General features: G+C 41.3%; 1 protein-coding gene across 2 annotated transcripts in view; it reads left to right on the forward strand.

Annotated features, from left to right (window-relative positions):
- pde4a.S (phosphodiesterase 4A S homeolog) overlaps positions 1 to 20,257 on the forward strand; it is a 315,334-nt gene that overhangs the window by 241,299 nt on the left and 53,778 nt on the right. Inside the window, exon 1 of one of the 2 annotated variants that reach the window (XM_041587688.1) lies at positions 12,295 to 13,144. The exons of the other annotated variant lie outside the window; for it this stretch is intronic. Coding sequence (XP_041443622.1) covers positions 12,888 to 13,144 — 257 coding nt within the window. The 5' untranslated portion in view covers positions 12,295 to 12,887. Of the gene's footprint in view, positions 1 to 12,294; positions 13,145 to 20,257 lie in introns of those variants that run through there. 2 annotated transcript variants of the gene reach the window in all.

Here is a 20,257-nt window from a genome sequence, read left to right on the forward strand (position 1 = left end):
TATTTTTTAGTTGTAATATTGGTGTGTAGGTGCATCTCAGGTCATTTTGCCTGGTCATGTGATTTCAAAAAGAGCCAGCACTTTAGGATGGAACTGCTTTCTGGCAGGTTGTTGTTTCTCCTACTCAATGTATCTGAAGGAATCACAGTGGGACCTAGATTTTACTATTGAGTGCTGTTCTTAGATCTACCAGGCAGTTGTTATCTTGTGTTAGGGAGCTGCTATCTGGTTACCTTCCCATTGTTCTGTTGTTAGGCTGCTGGGGGGGGGGGTGATATCACTCAGTAAAGAGTGACTGAAGTTTATCAGAGCACAAGTCACATGAATGGGGGCAGCTGGGAAACTAACAATAAATTCTAGCCTCATGTCAGATTTCAAAATGAAATATAAAAAAATCTGTTTGCTCTTTTGAAAAACGGATTTCAGTGCAGAATTCTGCTGGAGCAGCGCTAATAACTGATGTGTTGGAAAAAAAAACAATTTTTTCCCATAACAGTATCTGATTGGTATTTCCACTGGTATATACTGGGTAGCACATAACAGGAATTCACTTCCATTGAAACCAGTCTTTCCGGTTTCCTTTTGAAACAGCAGCAGGAACTCCCTTTGGTTAAAGGGCAAAATATACCCTACTAATTAGAGAAGGCAACACAATCTTTTGGATTCCCCATATCTAAGCCACAAACATTTGGCATGCAGCCTATCACATTATACCCAAATGTGGCCCCTACTGCTCCCTCTATACTACTGGGCCCCCAGCAGGCTCTTGTTTTACCATCTCTCGAGTGTCCTTCCCTTTAACTTTAATCATAGATAAGGCTATGTAAATATTAGCTGTATTCTCTCTATAGGGGAGCTGATATAGGGGGCTCTCATTCTCCCTCATTGCCGTAGAACATCTATAAAAACGCTAGCAATCTCCTCCCAAGTAAGTAACCACATGGGGGGGCCATCCGAAAGGGATTGAGTTCTCATATAAACTGGAAACTCAGGCCAATAAGAGGCACCAGCTGCTCTTGTTAATTCTGCCTCAAGACTAATGAATAAAAAAAATGTAAGCAAACGGTGTCCTGGAAATGTAATTATAGTGAATATAATATTATCGATACCTTGTTTAATTTGAAGGAGCCACAGCTACAGCGAGCAGTAAATTGCATTGCTCTGATTCTGTTGTTTTCCTCACTCTCCCCGTCAGAGGCGATATGAAAAATAAACAAAAATATGGGGGGGGGGGGTTGAAAATAGGAAACTGAAATGTCATGTTTTTCTCATTTAGAAATCTCTGCAGGAATTGTATGTGCTCACAGAGCCACCTAGTGGGCAATGTCAGAACTGTCTTATAGTGAAAGTGAGAAACTGTTCAACTCAGACAACTCTTCTATTCTATTAGCAAGTTCTATCACATAGCCAGGGTTTGCATATCCTAAAAGCAGTAACATCACTCCATTTTTAGGTAGCCCTTCCAACTATTAGCTGGCACAGATTTCCTTTAGGTAGCCCTATTAAGGTACCGATAGATAGGCAGGCATCAATGGCTGTTTCACCCATTTTTGATTGAATTGTTAAGAGACGGCCTAAGTATGGGGCTAAAATAACCTTCTCTCTTTACTTAACAGGCTTTACTAGTCAAGCAAAAAATGTGTTTGGTTGGCTGAAGTCCACATCAGACCATGTATTCAGCCTGTGACCCATCACAAAGCCTGTGGAGAATGATGAGTGCAGTTAGACTCATTACATGTGGCCTGCTTAAATATGTACTAAATAGCTATGCTTTAGGCAGCCATATCAACCCTCCCCAGGACTAGATATCCCCAGACAGCCACATCACCCAACCATAGCCTTATATATACTTTAGGCAGCCATATAACTCACCAACAGACTTCAATATCCTTTATGCAGCCATATCACGACACCCAACCATAGGCTTGGATATTCTTCAGGCAGCCTTAACACCCAACCATAGGCTTAGATATTATTCAGGCAGCCTTAACACCCAACCATAGGCTTAGATATTCTTCAGGCAGCCTTAACACCCAACCATAGACTTAGATATTCTTCAGGCAGCCATATCGCCCAACCTCAGTTTAAAATATTCTTCAGGCAACCATAACGCCATACCATACCCCCTTAGATCAGGGGGTGTCAAACCTACGGCCCGAGGGCCGCATGCAGCCCAGGATGGATATGAATGCTGCCCATCTTGAAACGCTCAGTTCCCGAGGAAATGTCATAATAATATAATAATAATAAGTCTATTTAATATCACAGGTGTCCCATACTCCAGTGTATAGCTCCATCTGGTTATCTAACTGGTGTTGTAGTTCTTTTCTGTGTATTTTCTTTACTTTTACAGATGAAAAGTGTTTGTGTTTTTCATGTATGGCCCCAGACAATTTTTCTTTTTCCAATGTGGCCCAGGGAAGCCAAAAGGTTGGACACACCTGGCTTAGATATCCTTCAGGCAGCCATTTCACCCAACCACAGGCTTAGATATCATTCAGGCAGCTATATCACCCAGCCACAGTCTTAGGCATCCTTCAGACAGCCATATCACCCAACCTTAGTATAAAATATTCTTCAGGCAGCTATATCACCCAGCCACAGTCTTAGGCATCCTTCAGACAGCCATATCACCCAACCTTAGTATAAAACTTTCTTTAGGCAGCCTTAAAAACACCCAACCATAGGCTTAGAAATCCTTCAGGCAGCCTTAACACCCAACCACAGGATTAGATATCATTTGGGCAGCCATATCACACTCTCCCATAATTGAATTGTCTCCTTACAATGTCCAGTTGTCAGTTTTGATGAAATGCTTTGTCTGTATATGCAAACCATTTGATCTGATATTTGTATCCCTTTACTCTGTAAAATGCTACGGGTAGGATGGTGCTATAAACATAATAATAATAATAATCTTTTTTGGCATTTCAGTTGTTCCCAACACCCATCAGCAGGTTAAGATCCCCTGTTCAGCCCTAACACCTCCAGTGACTTGAATAGCAGTTGTCATCTCCTTCAAGGAGTTAAATCACCCACCCACTGCCTTAGATATTTTCTCTTCATCAAGCCTAATGCTTCTCCTTAGACAACACATACATTTCAGTTAGTCCAGTGAACTTTCCACTTATTCAATTATTTTTCCGACAGTCTCATAAATAATCCACTGGCCTAGGCACCGTTCTGTTAGTCTGGCTGTTTTCAGGCAGCTTTCGGGGTGGATAGACAAGGTCAGGTTTTCACCCGAATGATACTGACTGGTGTCGTCGCATTTGTTCCACTCGAACAACAAACACAATCAATAAGAATGATCGTTCTTCACGGTAAGGGAGCAATAGCTATGTTACATGTTATTTAACAGTATCATAATACATTCGTTTTTATATATATATATATATATATATATATATATATATATATATATATATATATATATATATATATATATATCCTAGTTATTGCATCTTCAGTGTACAAGGCAATCCTATACACAATAAAGAAAAGCACTGGCCTTATGCAGAACAGCATGCCTTTTATTAGGGACTATTAATATCATTATATTATATTATATTATATTATAGAGGGGTGAGTGTTTGTTGCTGCAGCTGCAGAGCCTGGGTGTCTGTGAGTGTTCCCTGTTACACAATTACAAGCACAGCTAATGAAGTTGCAATTAGTGTAGTGAAGACAGATTTCCATGCCCCAGCCGGTAGGAGGGAAACAACAGCATTGGATTCACACTAAATGTGCAGCAGCGCACAGTTGTATTTGGAAGCCGCACAATGTTGGTATTAAGGCTAAATAGACTTAAAGTGGTGGTTCACCTTTAAGTTAACTTTTAGTATGTTATAGAATGGCCAATTCCAAGCAACTTTTCAATTAGTCTTTGTTATTTATTTATTTTTATCGTTTTTTTTTTATTTATTTGCCTTCTTCTGACCTTTTCCGGCTTTCAAATGGGGGTCACTGACCCCATCTAAAAACAAATACTCTGTAAGGCCACAAGTGTGCTGTTATTGATACTTTGTATTACTCATCTTTCTATTGAGGCCCTCATATTCCAGTCTCTTATCCAAATCAATGCATGGTTGCTAGGGTAATTTGGACTCTAGCAACCAGATGGCTGAAATTGCAAACTTCAGATCTGCTGAATATAAAGCTAAATAACTTAAAAAAAAACAAATAGTAGAAATAAAAAACAATTGCAAATTGTCTCAGAATATCACCCTCTACAATCATACTAAAAGTTAACGCAATGGTTAACAACCCCTTTAAATAGTTGCAAATAATCATGTTATGGTTTATGGATGAGAGTCCAGTTGTTAGTTGTTCAAAGCCACCGATCCTACGGGTCTCTATTGTTTATACCACTGAGGAAGAAGCCTTAAAGGCAAAAAAAAAAAAAAACCTTAAAGGGAAGTTAAACTAAAGAAGTAGCTAGAAATGTTGTACATGATGTTTTGTGCTTCTGTACCAGCCCAAGGCAACCACAGCCCTTTAGCAGTAAAGATCTGTGTCTCCAAAGATGCCCCAGTAGCTCCCCCCTATTTTCTGAAATTAATAATCAGCAAACCTGTAGCTTCAGCTTTTATCACAGGGGAACCTCGTTTTCTGCTGGATAATTAGTGACGAGCCCTAAGCTTAGCTTCTCAACAGCCAATCAGAGCCCACTGAGCATGTGAGTGTCACAGACACTTTCCAAGATGGTGACCCCCTGTGACAAGTTTGAAGTCCTGGATCATTGCTGCTATTGACAAGCTGAAACTTTAGCCTTGTGCAATAAGTTCACTATATAAAATATGGCATTTTAGCCCTATTCATTTTCAGGGTTTAGTTCTCCTTCAAAAAAAGCCGACGGCAGAGAGGTGACGATGCAAAGGACACAGCGGCGTAACAATGTGGTGCAGGTCTACAAGCAGAACATCTTCAGAGGGAACCTACCTGCCCCTGCCCCTTGTGTCTGCCCACTGCCCTATTTCCTAAAATTACAGAGCCCCTCTGCGACTGTTTCCTCTATAGTTACGCCACCAAAAGGACATTATATAGTGAATAAAATACCCCCTCTTGTAAAATATAAGGATATTATAAGTTACCGAGGAGTTTCATGACCATATAAAAACACGAGGCCGAAGGCCGAGTGTTTTTATATAGGTCATTGAACTCCGAGGTAACTTATAATATCCTCATATTTTACAACTGGGGGTACTTTATTAATTATAATACACAAATTTTAGTGAGTCATGTGACAGAAATTACATCACTACTCACCGTTTATAACTGATGACATCAGAACTCACCGTTTATAAGGATATAATTTACAGGATATTCATGGCTTTTGTGTATTATATAGTGAATAAAGTACCCCCTCTTGTAAAATATAAGGATATTATAAGTTACCGAGGAGTTTCATGACCATATAAAAACACGAGGCCGAAGGCCGAGTGCTTTTATACAGGTCATGGAACTCCGAGGTAACTTATAATATCCTCATATTTTACAACTGGGGGTACTTTATTTATTATAATACACACATTTCAGTGAGTCATGTGACAGAAATGACATCAGAACTCACCGTTTATAACTGATGACATCAGAACTCACCGTTTATAAGGATATAATTTACAAGATATTCATGGCTTTTGTGTATTATATAACATTATATAACATTTAGCAATTATCTTTTAAAAATGTGGCAGCTAGTGAATAAAAGGGGGATATGTGACATTTTGTCCCATGACCAGGAGACAAAATAAGTGGCATTTAGGGATCTCACATAACAGGCCTTTGTCTTAGCTTATAATAAAGAACCTTCCCAGAGCCTGATTCCCTACTGCTGGAATTTCCGCTTGTTAATTAGAATTGATTTGGCACAAGGAGCTGTTTCATTGACAATATACGACCTCTGTATTATGGAGGAACCCCCACCTGTGTGTTCTTCTGGCAAGGCGAGTGGCATCCCCCTATCTGATTGGTAGATTTTCTTACTTACCTTGTGCCGTGCAGAAATACAGTTAGAGTTTATAGAGAGACACAGGCTCTCATTCTGATTTTTTACCTTTCTGCTCCAAAATTGACAGAATTGGCAGTTTGGTGCATCTGCTCCACACTATGTATGGGGAGAAAGCAGATACTTGTAGCAGCCATTATTGCCCAGCAGGTGGCGCCAGTACACAAAAGAAGATTTGGGTGTCTTTCATTTATTAAAAGGTGTTTATTGCACTATTAACAATGTGAATTCATATGTTGTCTCTCACTGGCTTCCCTAGCCCCCCCCCCTACATATTTATATTATATTATTTTATATTCTCCCATTATTGTCAAACAGGCTGCCCCTGACCTGGAACGTGGCCGAGCATCACTAATGTAAAGGCGATTCAATATTTAAGATGCCACATGATTGGTCGAAAATAAGGTTTGATGAAGGTCAACTCAACCCAGAATTCTCTATTTAGTGCCGGTATAAATGCCAATGGCATAATCCCTTTGTAACAAACAAGAGGGCTCTTTACCAAATTAGGAAAGATGTGAGAAAGGTTTCTAATTCTTTTCCTAATTAGAAGAACATCAGAGCAGCCTCTTTCTTTCTCCTGACAACTTCCTTGACTACTTGGTGGTCAGACTGGTGGGAAACTGACCAGCAGGTGGCGCTGTTGTAACAAAATTCATTCATATTAACAGTACATGTATCTCTTAATATCTTGGGATAGAAAATAAATAAATAATGAATGTAAACTACAAAAGTGCTTAGAATAACACTCTCATAAATTTTACATTCACTTATTTTAATGGTTTACTTATCCTTTAAAGGCTTAGTAAGCTGGGGTACATATCATAAAACTCTCAAATCGTGATATTAGGGTCGCGAAAACTCGAACTGCCCAACATAAAAGTGAGAGTGATCTTCACACTGCAGCAGTTGGATCAGCATAGGATAAAAGTCCTGTTGAGACCTGCACCATTAATGCTGACGGCTGTTGTAATAAATAGTGGGGCTGGCTATTCCATTCTCTGGATTAGAGAGACCGGCAGGGGTTGATACAGGCAATAATAACACCGAAGGCAGAGCAAGTTGCACAGAGATTTCCTCGGGCCTGTACTCTAATATTTCTCTAGCATATATTTGCCCAAAGAATTTAGGTGTAACATCATTATGGACTGTGAGCTGGGACTGGGAGGCAGCTACTTTATTGGGTTGGCTGGGTTAGTACTAATGTATGTACAGTATACAGAGCAGGATCATTCAGGTGCAGATAAAGTGAAGAGACTTCATTAGCCCTGTATAAGACAGTCACCGTACTGGAGAACTTACAATCTATGCAGGAGAGAGGTGGTCTGAGTTTACAAGTGATTGTGTTCACACAGTGTTCATTCTCTCTCTGTGGTTGTATTATTACATACAGCGTGAGTGAGTTGCTGCCATACTGCTTGCCTCTTATAATATAAAGAAAGATGGGCAGGGCTACAGGGCACCTTCACCTCATGGCAGAAATGCCCCCGAGAAATGATACCATAGCAGGTAAAGTGAATAAAGTACCCCCTATTGTAAAATATAAGGATATTATAAGTCACCTAGGAGTTCCATGACCATATAAAAGCATGAGTCCGAAGGCCGAGTGTTTTTATACAGGTCATGGAACTCCAAAGTGACATAATATCCTGATACAGTAGAACCCCCATTTTACATTTTTTAAGGGGACCAGAAAAAATGTAATATGAGGGAAATGTATTATGCATAATATATTGGTGGGACCACAAAACAACAATGTAAAATGAGGGAAAACTTAAAATCAGGGGATGTAAAATTGAGGTTCTACTGTATTTTCCAGCAAGGGGACTTTATTTATTAATTCTCCTGACAACTTCCTTGACTATTTGGTCAGACTGGTGGGAAACTAACCAGCAGGTGTCGCTGTTGTAACAAAATTCATTCATATTAACAGCACATGTATCCCTTAATATCTTGGAATTAAAAGAAAATAAATAATGAATGTAAATTACAAAAGTGCTCAGAATAGCACACTCATCAATTTTACATTCACTTATTTTAAAGGTTTACCTTTGCTTTAATGCGTCACGTGACATAGTGACATCACTAAGCTCCGTTTATAACTAATGACATCACTAAGAGCTGTTTATAAGGGTGTCATTTACAGGTGATTCATGGCTTGTGTATTATATTGGAATATAGGGAAAGGGACCTGACCTACCCCTGCTGGTTCCCTCTATTGGCCATTGTTATGCTGCTGTTTTATGGCCCAAAAATGAGCCTGAGCCCCTCTGTCTTCACAAAAGCAACGAGCTCTTCATTATGATTGTTTCCACCAGACTTTAGAGAGAGTACAAACAACAACAAAACATTATTCTGAGCAGAATGTAGTAAAAGTAGAGACAATGTGGAGGCACAGATAGAAAGCTCTTCTTCCTTTTCTTTGTTCCTTGGTCACAAGGCTGAAGACACATCACCCCCTCCCATAAGTGAGGGTAAAAAACTTCCCCTTTTCAGAGGATATGAGCTTGATTTACATCACTGAGATAGAGAAGCCACGTGTGAGGTGTGTGTATGAGCTGCACTCGCTGAGGCCCCAGCACTACTCTGTCTCACACAGGCAACTGTCACAGGCAACTGCCACAGGCACCACTGATAGGCCCAGAGGATATGGACGAACCTTGAGCAACAACCCATATGCCAGAAAGGGCTCTTGCCCTGAGGATCTTATCAGTGCAAAACTGCCTGTCTGAGCTGAACTGCAAACATGGGATCTTACCTGCAGAGCTTACACTTTATAAACTGCAAACAATTCAGGAGGAAGCATTAGACTGGACTCCTGCCCTGCAGAGCTTACACACTAATATACAGAGGGACACAGATACAATACTGGGAGAGGGAACCATTGGGAGATGAGAATCCTGCCCTGCAGAGTTTACACTCTAATATACAGAGGGTTACAGATACAATACAGAGAAAGGAAAACACTGGGAGATGGGAAACCTGCCCTGCAGAGCTTACACTTTAATATACAGAAGGTCACAGATACAATACAGGGAGAGGGAACCTTTAGGAGAAGGGAATCTTGCAGAGCTTACACTCTAATATACAGAAGGTCACAGATACAATACAGGGAGATGGAACCATTGGGAGAAGGGAATCCTGCCCTGCAGAGCTTACACTCTAATATACAGAAAGTCACAGATACAATACAGGGAGAGGGAACCTTTAGGAGAAGGGAATCTTGCAGAGCTTACACTCTAATATACAGAGGGTCACAGATACAATACAGGGAGAGGAAACCTTAATCAGAAGTATTTCTTTGAAGAGCTTGCAATCTAATCTTCAAAAAGAGCAAGTTGCTGTTTGAAGAGAGATAACCAAAACTAGAGAGATCTAGCCTGTAGAGCTGACTGTCTAATATGCATTGGGACACTTGTGTAATAATGGGAGCAGCATTATGAGTAAGCAGTTGAGCAGAACTCACAGGTTTTGTCTTGTTAGAACTTTCTTATGAAGTGAAAGGGTTACCCTGTTTGCACCGTGCAACAAAGCTGTGCCAGGTAATCTCAGGCTCCCAATGTAGCCCCTCCCTCTGGGTGGAGTTTACCAATAATCAGTCTGGCTGTTGGGCAGCGGGCAGCGGAAACCAGTCTGTAGGGGATAATCATATCCGTGTGTATTAGTTGATCCATTGCTATCCTACAATAATCTTCTTTTCCGTGTGTGTCTGTGTGTGTATCTGTGTATATGTGTGTATCTATGTATGTGTGTGTGTATCTATGTGTATGTGTGTGTATATATGTGTGTGTGTGTATGTGTGTGTATCTATGTGTATGTGTGTATATGTGTGTGTATGGGTGTGTATGTGTGTGTATCTATGTATGTGTGTTGTGTATGTCAACTTAGTGGCTAATATTGGATGGTGTATGGGTGGCTTTACTAAATACACATTCATGGATACTTTCTAGACATTATGCAGCATTTTCAGACTATGCCAATATTAAATGTAAAGACATTAACATTTATATTTGTTACTAATCCTTTAACCATGTTGTAAATGTTTCTTCATAGTTAGGAGGGAACTATGGGACATGAGTCTGTCCCTCCCACTGCAGGGTGATACAGTGACACAGACTGGAGGGAACTATGGGACATGAGTCTGTCCCTCCCACTGCAGGGTGATACAGTGACACAGACAGGAGGGAACTATGGGACATGAGTCTGTCCCTCCCACTGCAGGGTGATACAGTGACACAGACAGGAGGGAACTATGGGACATGAGTCTGTCCCTCCCACTGCAGGGTGATACAGTGACACAGACAGGAGGGAACTATGGGACATGAGTCTGTCCCTCCCACTGCAGGTGATACAGTGACACAGACAGGAGGGAACTATGGGACATGAGTCTGTCCCTCCCACTGCAGGGTGATACAGTGACACAGACAGGAGGGAACTATGGGACACGAGTCTGTCCCTCCCACTGCAGGGTGATACAGTGACACAGACAGGAGGGAACTATGGGACATGAGTCTGTCCCTCCCACTGCAGGTGATACAGTGACCAGACAGGAGGGAACTATGGGACAGGTCTGTCCCTCCCACTGCAGGGTGATACAGTGACACAGACAGGAGGGAACTATGGGACATGAGTCTGTCCCTCCCACTGCAGGGTGATACAGTGACACAGACAGGAGGGAACTATGGGACATGAGTCTGTCCCTCCCACTACAGGGTGACAGTGGTTATTCAGTTTGATAACAAGCAATGCGACTACGTATGATACAAGTGAAACTGGTGCATTAGTGGAAGTGACCAGCAGAAATATTCTCATTAACTCAGTGATTAATGACCCCGCCCTTAGTCACACCCTCCCCATTCAGTCAGCCTTAAAGCAACAGACCCTAATTATCAATGCAGAACTTCAAGGGGGTATTGTATCGCTCCATTCATTTTTAAGACTACTATATTTTGGTTAAAGATGAAAGCCTCCCAATACCCCGTCGTTCTCAGCAACTTCCCAATCTTTATTCATTCCTTGTTGGTTCTATGGTTATTCCTTAATGTCATTGCTATTGAGAGCAGTGTCTGTGCCTTTATCTTGACTGGTTCTGACACAATGTTGCTGAAGTCAACTTCCTTCCTGGCCAGTTAATCAGTGGCTTCTGCTACATTGTTTCAGCGCTGCACAGAATATAAGACATTTACATGTAACCAGAGGGAATGTGGAGTGAATGGATATTGGGATGTTGCTCAGGGAACCCCTTATAGTCTCTTTCCAAACTCCTTGCGGGGGAATTCACAAAAGTGATGATATTGAGACAAAATAAAAGTGTCAGATTTGCTCACTTTTGTGAATTCGCTTTTAAACATTTAAAATTGCCTGAGAGGCTTTACTTTTCCTTTAGATTATATATTCACTCAAATTGCTAATATTGCCTCATTCATTAAGCTAAAACTAGTAACATAATGCAAGTGAGTGTTAAAAACTTTTTACATATAAAATTGTATAAAATACACTTTTTTTGTTTAAATAGGTTTTTTACTTATTTTGTTAATGAGGCTTTTACACCTATAGGGTTAGAGACAAACTTGTGCCCTGACTATAAAATGCTGGTCCTTATTAATATGCTAATAATTCACCAATAGGGCAGCTACAAGAGGTGCAAGTGAAAATTGGGTGAACCAAAGTAGAGCACAGTGTCGGACTGGGTCGGAAAAAACCCAATGGGCCCCCGGCCCCCCTCCTCCGATCTCTGAGCCTCCCAAATAAAATGAATTGCGGGATTGTTGTATGTGCATTGTTGCATGCGCGTCTGCGATCACGCATGCGTGTGTGCCGACATCCGCAAATCTGCGCCAGGGGCCTGGAGGTTAGTAACCCGGTGGGCCCCCCATGTCCAGTCCGACCCTGGCAGAGCAATTGATCTTAGAATTGAGTTATACTGAGCTTTACTCCATTTTTAAAATGTCGAGAGAAAAATTACGTCTTTTATGTCGTTGGAAAGACAAATTCATAAAAGTGTCAGTAAACTTTCTTTCTTTCACTAAAATACGAAATGTGGCAGTAGAGTCAGAATTTAGGCAGATTTCGGTTTGTGAATATGGAGAAAGTATTTTACTCCAGTTTACCATCAATTTTACTCCACTTTTGTGAATCCCCCCCCCGTGTTCTCTCATTCGTACTGCCTCTCCTTTCAGTACACTCCCTTTTATACCCCCTCCTCCTTATTTTATCCCTCTCTCTTTCTGTCAGTTTCTCTCTCCCTGTTCTGCTTTCTGACAGACGGAAGCATTGTGGTCAGACAGAGGGGAACTGAGCACAGCCAATAACTTGCTCTCAGGATAGCGAGCATGCAGATGGTCTCTATTGAAGAATAGCTGACCCATCCTTCTTCTAAATTCCTTCCTTAAACTTTGCCCCCTCTTCTCTGCGCCGCACCAGTTCAAACAAGGACTTTAAACTTTATACAACTCCCACCTTGTGAGGAGCCACCGTGCCAGGACTACCTTTCTCACCCCAAGCAGCACCCAAAGCTGAGAAGGAGAAAGTGGTAGGCTGGGTGCAAAGGGAAGGAGGGTGGGTGTGAAGATCTCACGAGAGGACTGAAGAGCTCTCTCATCTCTCTTACGCTCACTTCTCATCAGTTCTTTATTCAGCTGTTGCTTCAGGAGCTGTAAATTCCTCTCTCGTAGGATTCGTACAGGATTGTGGCATCACATTTTCAGCTTTAAGGGAAAATAACAAAATACTTTATTACTGAAGGAACCGCTACAACTGATCATTATGTGGCGCTGAAGATACGGTATATTGTTTCTCTTTTTCATTCAGTGCTTGTCTATATGTCCCGTCAGCCAAGCAAGGATATATCCTTAAAGAAATCCCTAGCCTTATATACAATATGGGGGATCCAGACCCTCCATGTGTCTCTGCCTTGAATAAAACGTGCCTGCCCACTATTAAAGAATTGGCACTGATAAAGAGAAGTGGTAGCGTTGTATCTGCATCTTCTGAGCCACCCAGCGCCATATCGAAGGTCAAAGACAAGCCACCACTTTCACCAATATTTTTGCCATGTTCATCTCCGACTTACCTAAAGAAGCTACGACTTAACCGGAGCATCCGGGAATTCCGCAAATACAAGAGCCTGCAATTTTGGTGAGAGTAAAATATACTTGAAATTTCTCCATCCCACTCTATATCTCCTCTCTGTATACCTTACCTACATTAACTTCCTCCATATAACCCCTCCTATTGTGCCGTATAACTCCAATTGCTTCATATAAACCTCCCTATAACTCCTCCTATTCTTCCATATACTGTAACCCCTCCCCATAACTCCTCCTATTGCTCCATATAACCCTCCCCATAACTCCTCCTAATGCTCCATATAACCCTCCCTATAACTCCTCCTATTGCTCCATATAACCCTCCTTATAACTCCTCCTATTGCTCCATATAACCCTCCCTATAACTCCTCCTATTGCTCCATATAACCCTCCCTATAACTGCTCCTATTGCTCCATATAACCCTCCCTATAACTCCTCCTATTGCTCCATATAACCCTCCATATAACTCCTCCTATTGCTCCATATAACCCTCCCTATAACTCCTCCTATTGCTCCATATAACCCTCCCTATAACTCCTCCTATTGCTCCATATAACCCTCCCTATAACTCCTCCTATTGCTCCATATAACCCTCCCTATAACTCCTCCTATTGCTCCAAATAACCCTCCCTATAACTCCTCCTATTGCTCCATATAACCCTCCCTATAACTCCTCCTATTGCTCCATATAACCCTCCCTATAACTCCTCCTATTGCTCCATATAACCCTCCCTATAACTCCTCCTATTGCTCCTTATAAACCTCCCTATAACTCCTCCTATTGCTCCATATAATCCTTCATATAACTCCTTCATTTAATTTCTCCTCCTTATTGCTCCATAGAAGCCCATCATAAATGTTCCATTTGCTCCATATTGCCACCATATTGATTTGTGTCCTCCATAAGTTTTCAACCCCTATTAGTGATATGTAGTAAAGACTTCTTCTTGACATGGATACTAACCATTGCCATTCTCCTGCCTCCCAGTATAACATGTGTGGCTACCAGGCCAGTAATATGGCACACAGGGGAGGCCCCATGATAGTGGCTCAGAACACACTGTTTCAATTCCGTGGTCCAAGACAGAAAACCAACGGTTGCTTTAGTGAGGCACAGAGAACTGCATGATGGGAACAATTTCATTCCTTACACCCATAGCAATCTGTATGTAGCGTTGACTTTATGGACGTAAATAGACGTGTATGATACAGTAATACACCCACATGTATTTAGCTGTAATGCACACACTTGTGCTCCTCTCATGTTCTGCACAGTGTTTAGTATCATTGCTGTGAGGTTGCTGAGTTACAATATGGAGCCTTCCTGATGTGCTCAGCTGCTTTGCCTTTTATGTTGGGCCTGATGGAGCCGCTCACTTAGCTGTAGAATTCATCTGAAATCAGCAGGAGTGGAAAAGCCATAGGTTTCGGCAATGACACAATAACAAGTGACGTTGTGATAAAGTCACCAAATGAGAGGATCTGGGTCACATGTTGCCAGCCACACACAAGGCCTCATTGGGCTGATCTAGTAATTGTCCCTGGGGCCAATAATCGGGTCATACACTGGGGCCTACAGAGGCCTGTTGGACCATATCAACTTGTCAATGTTGGGACTTTGAAACCGCACTCAGGGTTGGCCCCCCAGTTATACTCTTACCCTTAGAACAGGTCTGGACTGAGAATTAAAATAGGCCCTGGTATATCAGGTACAAAGAGGCCCAATCAGCCACATAGAGGCCCAAACAGCCCCCTAAATACTGACTTTCTTTGGGACATTATAGCAACCCCTCTGGCATTTGCCAGAACCCACAGATAGCCAGTCCGGGCCTGCCTTGGAATGCACAGGAGCTGATATAAAGTGTTACTAAGGGCCTGGCATTCGGAAGCTCAGATATCTGGGAATCATGTCCTCTTGTGCATCTAGTGCAAATAAATGTCTGTTTGTTGTCTCTGGGCTTCTCCTGCTGCACTATATACATGAATTGCAGCACTCCAATTTGGTATTAAAACCACTTGTATTCCAACCAGTGACATAACTACCAGGGGAGCAGGGGGTGCGATTGGGCCAGGGCCCCCAGCAGCTCGCGAGCCACGAATTCCGGGCGGTTCCGGACTGATTCCGGGCGGTTCCGGACTGATTCCGGGGGGTTCCGGACTGATTCCGGGCGTAAGGGGGGGGGCCCGGTTGCGCGTCCTGCGCCAGGCCCCCCCCCCCCTAGTTCTATAGGGGATACTCCCTATCCCCTATAGAACATCGACAAGATACACCGATTGGTGACACAGAATAGACTGCTGATTGAATTATTGATATAGAGAATAGACTGCTGATTGAATCACTGCTATTAAGATAAGATATAATATTGCAATCATGATATATGATTTGTATTAATATCTATAATTAGGTTATTAAATCCATTGGAGATGTATATGTCATGTAAGTAAAGTTACAATAATGATGGTGTGATATATGATTATACAATGTATGCAATGCTATGTGATTGCCACTAGGTGCTGTGGGTATAAAGGAAGTGATGATGATACTTTGTGTTTAGATTCAAAAAGGATCTGTTGTATCCGAAGCGTCGCTATGATGTTGTTGGAATAAAAGCGGTTTCAATACCAAATTGGAGTGCTGCAATTTGTGTATATATTGAATGGAGGTATGTGAACGTGACATATTTTGTTGCATGCACCCAAAAAAGTCAAAAGACTATTTTAGCAAATAGAGTGCTGGATAACTGCTGAGAAACTTCTCCTGCTGCACGTCAGGGTGTTCTGTGAATAAAATAGTTCAGCTCTTGTCCCTGCTGCTCCTACTGAATGTGTATACATTCCCAAAGCCTGAATACACTCCCAGTATAGGGATTGTAATGGCCAGTTATTGCCACTAGAGGGAGATATGAAATTGCAGATGGAGTTTTATACGGCATAGATTTATTGAGTGTGGATGCTCAAGTCCTGCCATGGAAATAAGAATTGCTTCACTTTGCCAGCGGAAACTCTTAATGTTCATTTCACACTGATTTTACTACTTTGTATCCTGTGCTTGAATGGCTGCCCCCATGGCTACACTGCAGCTTGTTTATATAAACTATAGTAGTACTTATCTGTTATCTACTGTGTATCCTGTGCTTGAATGGCTGCCCCCATGGCTACACAGCAGCTTATTTATATAAACTATAGTAGTACTTATCTGTTATCTACTGTGTATCCTGTGCTTGAATGGCTGTCCCCATGGCTACAGAGCAGCTTGTTTATATAAACTATAGTAGCACTTATCTGTTATCTACTGTGTATCCTGTGCTTGAATGGCTGCCCCCATGGCTACACAGCAGCTTATTTATATAAACTATAGTAGTACTTATCTGTTATCTACTGTGTATCCTGTGCTTGAATGGCTGTCCCCATGGCTACAGAGCAGCTTGTTTATATAAACTATAGTAGCACTTATCTGTTATCTACTGTGTATCCTGTGCTTGAATGGCTGCCCCCATGGCTACACAGCAGCTTATTTATATAAACTATAGTAGTACTTATCTGTTATCTACTGTGTATCCTGTGCTTGAATGGCTGCCCCCATGGCTACACAGCAGCTTATTTATATAAACTATAGTAGTACTTATCTGTTATCTACTATCCTGTGCTTCTGAAGCAAACATGGCAGTTTTTCCTAGTGCAGAACATCAGTTCATTATATTTTCATTACTTTAAATCACTTGAATTTTTTGGCACCTTTAAGTGCCATGTTGTGGAGCAGACAGGCTATGCTGATTGGCCCAGCTTTTTCATTTAGGGGACTGATGTCACATTACAGATTTTGGTGGTGCCCTTGGGATAGCAGGACCATAAATATCTATTGGGGGATATGATAAAGCCTCACCTTGAAGATCCATGGCCTGAAGAAGAGCACCAGGCTGACTTTTAATAACCTTATATTTTACAACAGGGGGTGCTTTATCATAATATACAAGTTTCAGTGAGTCATGTGACACAAATTACATCATTACGCAGTGATTATAAGTGATGACACTGTTTCTATAGTGCAGAAGTGCCCATACTTTACAAATGCGGGGTCTACTTTGATTGATGTTGTCCCATTATGATCTACATCCATAAAAGCATTGTTAGCATTCTGTTCCATGGAAAATATTACTTACATATTATATTCATTTATGCGAGCATGTATATTGCTATAATACACAAAAGCCATGAATATCTTGTAAATTATATCCTTATAAACGGTGAGTTCTGATGTCATCAGTTATAAACGGTGAGTAGTGATGTCATTTCTGTCACACGACTCACTAACACTTGTGTATTATAATAAATAAAGTACCAATTGTTGAAAAATATGAGGATATTAGAAATAACCTCGAAGTTCCACGACCTCATGTTTTTATATGGTCATGGAACTCCTCTGTGACTTATAATATCCTTATATTTTACAATAGGGGGTACTTTATTCACTATATATTTAACAAACAACTATTTCTTATGTAACCATAACATAATAAATATATGAATGAAACAGGAATGAAACAGGTGATATAGACAAGCTGTTTGTTGACAGTGTCTTGAGATCTACTGATCACCAGCTAAAGGTCTACTGGTAGATCCTGATTGGGCACCACTGCTATAGTGAATAAAGTACCCCCTATTTTAAAATATAAGGATATTATAAGTCACTGAGGAGTTCCATGACCATATAAAAGCACAAGGCTGAAGGTCGAGTGCTTTTATACAGGTCATGGAACTCTGAGGTTACTTCTAATATCCTCATATTTCCCAACAAGGGGCACTTTATTATAATACACAAGTGTTAGTGAGTCATGTGACAAATGACATCACTACTCACCGTTTGTTACTGATGACATCACTACTCATGGTTTATAAGGATATAATTTACAAGATATTCAAGGCTCTTGTGTATTGCAGAGGCAAACTTTTGTTGTTGGGGGGGATTGGATGGAGAGAGTCAGACATATGCAGCCGGGAGCAGTGGGATTGGATGAGCCCTATGATGTCACAGAGCCTGTTCCACATGAACCATATGCCGGGCCATAAAAGTCTTGTGCTGCAGTCCGTATGCTATATACTCTGATCTATATCGGATCTATATCTCACTCATGCTGGGACATAATCAGCTGCAGCTCAGATAAGCAGGCAATGGTGCAAGTGGTAGCTGCATGGCACAAACAGGATCCTGGGGGCCCATTAGTTAAAGGGGAAGTAGCGCGAAAATGAAAATGTAATATAAACTTTGTCATACTGAAATAAGAAACTTTGTAAATACAGTCAATTAAATATTCTGCATTTTTTCTGAAATAATCAAGTTTATCTTCACTATCCCTCTCTCAGCATCTGTTTCTCTTCATTCTGTCTTCATGCAGCAGTTGGGTGTCAGATATTCATTGACAGTTAGATCCAACATATCTTATAGGTGGGCTCCTTTCCTAGCAGATGTATTAGAGCTCACTCAAATAACTGATTCCAGTACAAACAAAATAACTGCCTTTTGCACAAATTCTGCATGTAGAGAGACATGATGTCTGGTGAGTTTAATAGAGTGAGCACTAATACATCTTCTAGGCCAGACATGTCCAAAGTCAGGCCCGGGGGCCAATTGCGGCCCATTTTCAAATTTACACTGGCCCTCAGCCTCCATCATGAAATTAATAATAATGTGGCCCCCCAGTGCACAGTGCAATCAGGAATCTTGTAGCCGTAACAGTAATATTTGGGCACATTAGTGAAATGATCTGCCACTTGGTCTCACCTCACCAAATCTGGCCCTCGTTACAAAAAGTTTGGACACCCCTGTTCTAGGCAAAAGTAGCCCCCCTATAAGATATATTGGATTTAACTGTCAATAAATATCTGACACCCAACTGCTGCATGAAGAGAGAATGAAGAGAAACAGATGCTGAGAGAGGAATAGTGAATATAAACTTGATTATTTCAGAAACAGTACAGAATATTTAATTGAGTGTATTTAGAAAGTTTCTTATTTCAGTATGAAGAAATAAATTTCGATAGTCCCCCTTTAAGCTGAGCGAGAGGCACATGTTGGGCAGTCTTACCTATGCTAATGTACAGCACTCTGGCATATAGTAGCACTATATAAATACATGTGGATGGCATCACATAGAAGGCAATGCTCAGGGGTGTAACTACAGCGGAAGCAGACCCTGTGGCTGCAGGGGCCCCATGAGGCCCAAATTCATATACAATTTCAATAAACATTGGTAAAACAGGTCAATGTCTATACATTTTGGTGGCCTAACAAATAATTTGCTGTGGGGCCCAGTAATATCTAGTTATTCCACTGGCAATACTGTAATACTGGAGGTTAAATGCTCTTCAGGCTGTGGGATATCCTGTAAATTCTCACTATAAATAGTAAAAGCGGAGCCAAGAGAGGTCTCTACATTCAGTTCCCATAAGAGACAGTCTGTGCCCTTTACTGTAATGCATAATAACCCCCCAGGATTCCCCCCGATGCTCTCCTGCTGCCAGACTGTCCACTAACTGTACAGAGCCGGGACCCAACACAAACAAATAACTAATGAATTAGTAAATAACGACTTTCCCCTGTACCCACTGTGTCACATGTGAGAAATTACCCAGAGTCTCCACAAGGTGGCGGTGTTGTTTATTTCATAAGTCTGCAATGGGAGTTGTAACAAGACTAGGGAAGGTAGGGATGGCCCAGGAATGTGCAGCCTGAGGCTGTTGCTGAACTACATGACAGAACATCTCACAAGGCCCTGCTATCACATTTAGGATTGTAGTTCAGCATCAGCTCATACACATTCCTGGGTGAGACTATGCCAACATGTGCCAATGCATCAGCCAATCAGGCACACCCTTCCCACTGCATTCCTATATGAATATTTAGAATCAGAATATATAGAATATTAATATAGTGAATATGAATATAAAGAATATGAATATATAGAGTATGAATATATAGGGGGGAAGTCACAGAAGTGGAGAGAGACCATTTTTGGAGTGAAAGTGGTGGTAAACCGGAGTAAAATACTTTCTCCATATTCACAACCAGAAATCTGCCTAAATTCCGACTCAACCTCCGCTTTTCCTATACCCTTACTCACGGGCGTTTGAAGCTGCGCTCCCCTGCGTTCCAGTTTTATGCGT

The sequence above is a fragment of the Xenopus laevis genome, chromosome 3S (assembly GCF_017654675.1).
Source record: "Xenopus laevis strain J_2021 chromosome 3S, Xenopus_laevis_v10.1, whole genome shotgun sequence".
In the NCBI taxonomy this organism is placed as follows: domain Eukaryota; kingdom Metazoa; phylum Chordata; class Amphibia; order Anura; family Pipidae; genus Xenopus; species Xenopus laevis.